General features: G+C 33.9%; 2 protein-coding genes across 2 annotated transcripts in view; one reads left to right on the top strand and one right to left on the bottom strand.

Annotated features, from left to right (window-relative positions):
- Window positions 1-4287, top strand: part of LOC108738285 — a 110226-nt gene that overhangs the window by 38053 nt on the left and 67886 nt on the right. The window lies entirely within an intron of this gene.
- The window catches only part of LOC108738276 (semaphorin-2A), a 93215-nt gene that overhangs the window by 50511 nt on the left and 38417 nt on the right, over window positions 1-4287 (bottom strand). The window contains exon 4 of the mRNA XM_025976368.1: window positions 3163-3225. Within this exon, the coding sequence (XP_025832153.1) occupies window positions 3163-3225 (63 nt within the window). The remainder of the gene's footprint in view (window positions 1-3162; window positions 3226-4287) is intronic.

Here is a 4287-nt window from a genome sequence, read left to right as displayed (position 1 = left end):
ATAAATGCCGAACCACAGAATTTTCAAATGTGATCTTGTTTGGTTCTGTATTTACCAATTGTGCATACAGTTGTATAAACATCGACATATCTATAATTTTATATTTTTACTATCTAGCTACATATCTTAGGTCATATATAATTATTAGGTTTTTTGTTACCCACATAGAATAATTGATTTACCCCCGCGGGGGTAATTAGTCCCAGTTTCGGAATCACAGATCTAGATAGTCTAACAGAGGGTCAAAAATATGAATTTTTCTTATTGTCACTTACGATTAATGCATTTTCGGAAAACATCAAAATTTACTTTTGATGCTTAATTTGTGATACACTGTATTACTTTTACCTATACAATTGGACTTTTACATTATGTATAATGCCTCTGAGCATTTAGTATCCACCTGTATTATTGCATTCATGTCTGCAACCTTAACGAGAGCAAGTTGTTAATTTGGTTGCTACAACGAAACTCTCGGATAATTCCATTATTTATGATCGCGTCAACCAAAAGCAGGTCATTTTTTTATTCTTATTCTTTATTTTATAATAACTGACAAAGGTTCTCGTTGATAGCATAGTGTAATGCAAGAATAACTAATATTTGGAGAAAAACACCTAATTACTGAAATTCATAACAAGTTTCGAGCCATAAGGTAAGAAGGACTTTGTAAATCAATGTAAAATCCATTTAAAAAAAGAAAGACAGGTACAAATAATTAAATTTGTAGCATGTTTAAAAATATTGTTAAATTTGCTCTTTTGGTGTATCTAAAGATTGTTAAAGTTGTCCAAAAAATTGATCATTGTTGCTCCAATTGATCGTACATATCTTTAGAGTTATGGTTTTTATCACCGTTTGCTAGGAAGTCAGATAACTCAGGATGTAAGGAGCAGCAGAGATATAAAACAGAGGATTGNCAGTTGTTTAAACATCGACATATCTATAATTTTATATTTTTACTATCTAGCTACATATCTTAGGTCATATATAATTATTAGGTTTTTTGTTACCCACATAGAATAATTGATTTACCCCCGCGGGGGTAATTAGTCCCAGTTTCGGAATCACAGATCTAGATAGTCTAACAGAGGGTCAAAAATATGAATTTTTCTTATTGTCACTTACGATTAATGCATTTTCGGAAAACATCAAAATTTACTTTTGATGCTTAATTTGTGATACACTGTATTACTTTTACCTATACAATTGGACTTTTACATTATGTATAATGCCTCTGAGCATTTAGTATCCACCTGTATTATTGCATTCATGTCTGCAACCTTAACGAGAGCAAGTTGTTAATTTGGTTGCTACAACGAAACTCTCGGATAATTCCATTATTTATGATCGCGTCAACCAAAAGCAGGTCATTTTTTTATTCTTATTCTTTATTTTATAATAACTGACAAAGGTTCTCGTTGATAGCATAGTGTAATGCAAGAATAACTAATATTTGGAGAAAAACACCTAATTACTGAAATTCATAACAAGTTTCGAGCCATAAGGTAAGAAGGACTTTGTAAATCAATGTAAAATCCATTTAAAAAAAGAAAGACAGGTACAAATAATTAAATTTGTAGCATGTTTAAAAATATTGTTAAATTTGCTCTTTTGGTGTATCTAAAGATTGTTAAAGTTGTCCAAAAAATTGATCATTGTTGCTCCAATTGATCGTACATATCTTTAGAGTTATGGTTTTTATCACCGTTTGCTAGGAAGTCAGATAACTCAGGATGTAAGGAGCAGCAGAGATATAAAACAGAGGATTGCGCAGGGTCGAGTCGCCTTCAGTAAAAAGAAGTCACTTCTGTGTACGCAAACAGATAATTCAGAAATTCGACAAATATTGATAAAGTTGTATGTTTGCAGCGCGGTGCTGTACAGGTGTGACACACGTACGGTGGACGTGGCGGAAAAGAAAAGGTTAAAAGCGTTCGAAATGTGGTGTTACAGGCGAATGATGAGGATACCGTGGATAGAGAAGGTTAGGAATGAATAGGTGTTAGAAAGAATAGGAGAACAGAGAATTCTATGAAAGTCAATAAAAAGTAGGCGAGATAGGTTGGTAGGACACCTTCTCAGCCAGGAGTTAAGAGGGGTTGAGGTAGAGCTAGATTAAATTACTGTTCGCAAGTAGTTAAGGATGTGGGATGTTCTAGTTTTAGGTAAATGCGAATATTAGCTCAGGATAGGAAAGAATAGAGGAGCGTGTCTAACCAGTCTTGGGACTGACGACCTTTTGATTAGGTATGTTGATGATGGTGTATTTCATATATAGATAATTAAATCAAATTGATAGGGTTTTCTTAAAAAATACACTACGTATAAACTCTCAATATCGAGCACCTGTTTCCGTTATTGTGTTTAGTTGCGATTTCGCTAACCGCCCCTAGTAAATTACTTTATTCATGGGCGTAGATAGGTAAACGCAAGGGGTGCCCTGCCTCTCTTAGCAAGCTCACTGCTCTCCCTAAAAAAAGCTTTGATGAATCACGATATCGGTACAAGGTTTGAAAGCATAAAAATCAAACACATTTTTGTGATTTTTGAACCTCGTAATTTTACAACCTAAATTTTTAAACCCAAACCGAAACTAATTGAGATATGTAATATATATTACACAATATATAAACCTACAGCTACTGAAAATATACCCAACCCTCCCAGGAAAAACTCTATCTACGCCCATGACTTTATTATTCCAGTTTCACGAACTATTAAGGTGGTAGTTATATTTATACATAAGCTGATCAATGGAGAACCCTGATTGATTTGCTAAAGGGACTTAGATTATATTTAGTACAAAACACACAAAATTTTGTGATGGTTGACACTGAAACAATATTTTAATAATGGCGTAACTCCGAACGATTGTTTTCTTTCTCACTTTTCTGTAGCACTACTTTTAAAGAAGTTTTTCCTTACTGTCCACTATTTATGAATATGTTATTATCTTACAGAGAATAGCTGCTACATTATAGAGAGTTAGTAAATTTCCGGCGAATTAAATAACCGTATGCCTGTATTAACTATATAAAGCTATTCGTAGAAAACAGTTTCATTACACATAAAAACCTTAAACTTAATATTTAATAAAAAATAAAAGATCATTGCAGATTACACAAATAAATTTAATTAATTTCACTTTATTAAACTTACCTCCGATTTCCCTCTAGATACACAACTTGCTACCCAGTTGGGTTCAAGGACTAGGGAATCCTTCTGAAACAAGATGGAAATATCGATATCTTTATTATAAGAATTGTTAATTCATTTAATTGATAAAACGATTTTATTAAATTTAAATCGATTTTTTATCATATTTAATTTTTTGTTTGTTTCCTGTGCGGTGAGTTTTTATTTTTTTTATCAACAGACTTTAAATTCAGTTGTAATTCAAACCGAAAAGGTGTCAAGTTAAAAGATAATAAAAATTCGATATATGTGTGCAGAAAACGTGGAAGTGGCAGTAATGAATGCTCTCACCTCGCACGATCGGTGATATATTCATTTCTTTTTTGCATAAACCTTGTCACCTACGGGACTGTACATCATCGCAATAAAACACCCCCTAATCTGGCTGTGCCGGTAAAAGCGGCGCTATAAATTTTGCTTTTGCTAGGCAAGAAGATGTCTCTAGCGTTGGATCGTTTCAGAAAAATTTACGGTTTTCTCAAGGACCTAGTTACCATTGTTGAAAAGAAAAATGAAAATTCATGTTGTTTTGGTGCTAATATACATATTTGAGGAGATTTACTAGTCACAAACTTGCAAAGTAAATAAAGTTTCTCCAAGCAAAATGCAATATGGTATGCTAAAATATTAAATATTACAATGTATAAAATAATTCGAAGTGGTCTGTATTCTGTCGAAACTGCCAGACGCGGATCGCGATTTCGATCTTTTTGGATCTCATCAGCGCGTCGCAGACAGCTCCGACAGGACACAGACTAACTTTTAACTGCTGTCTTAAGAGTGCGTTTTAGAAAATATTACAAAAGGCGCAGTGAACGCTATCTGTAGCACGATGCTACATTTTAGGATTACGTATGCTCTAATAAGGTCCACTTGTGTGGATATCTACTTGCTGAAAACGAATCCCGGCGTAGCCAACCTCAACGTGATAGGCACGTTTGCTTAATCGATTAAAATAATTCGAAGTGGTTTGTATTCTGTCAAAACTGCCAGACGCGGATCGCGATTTCGATATTTTTGGATCTCATCAGCGCGTCGCAGGCAGCTCCGACAGAACACAGACCAACTTTTACCTGCTGTCTTAACAGT

The sequence above is a fragment of the Agrilus planipennis genome, unplaced genomic scaffold (assembly GCF_000699045.2).
Source record: "Agrilus planipennis isolate EAB-ADULT unplaced genomic scaffold, Apla_2.0 scaffold186, whole genome shotgun sequence".
NCBI lineage: Eukaryota > Metazoa > Arthropoda > Insecta > Coleoptera > Buprestidae > Agrilus > Agrilus planipennis.
The sequence above is the reverse complement of the archived record's forward strand: the minus strand, read 5'-3'. Positions and strand labels throughout refer to the sequence as shown.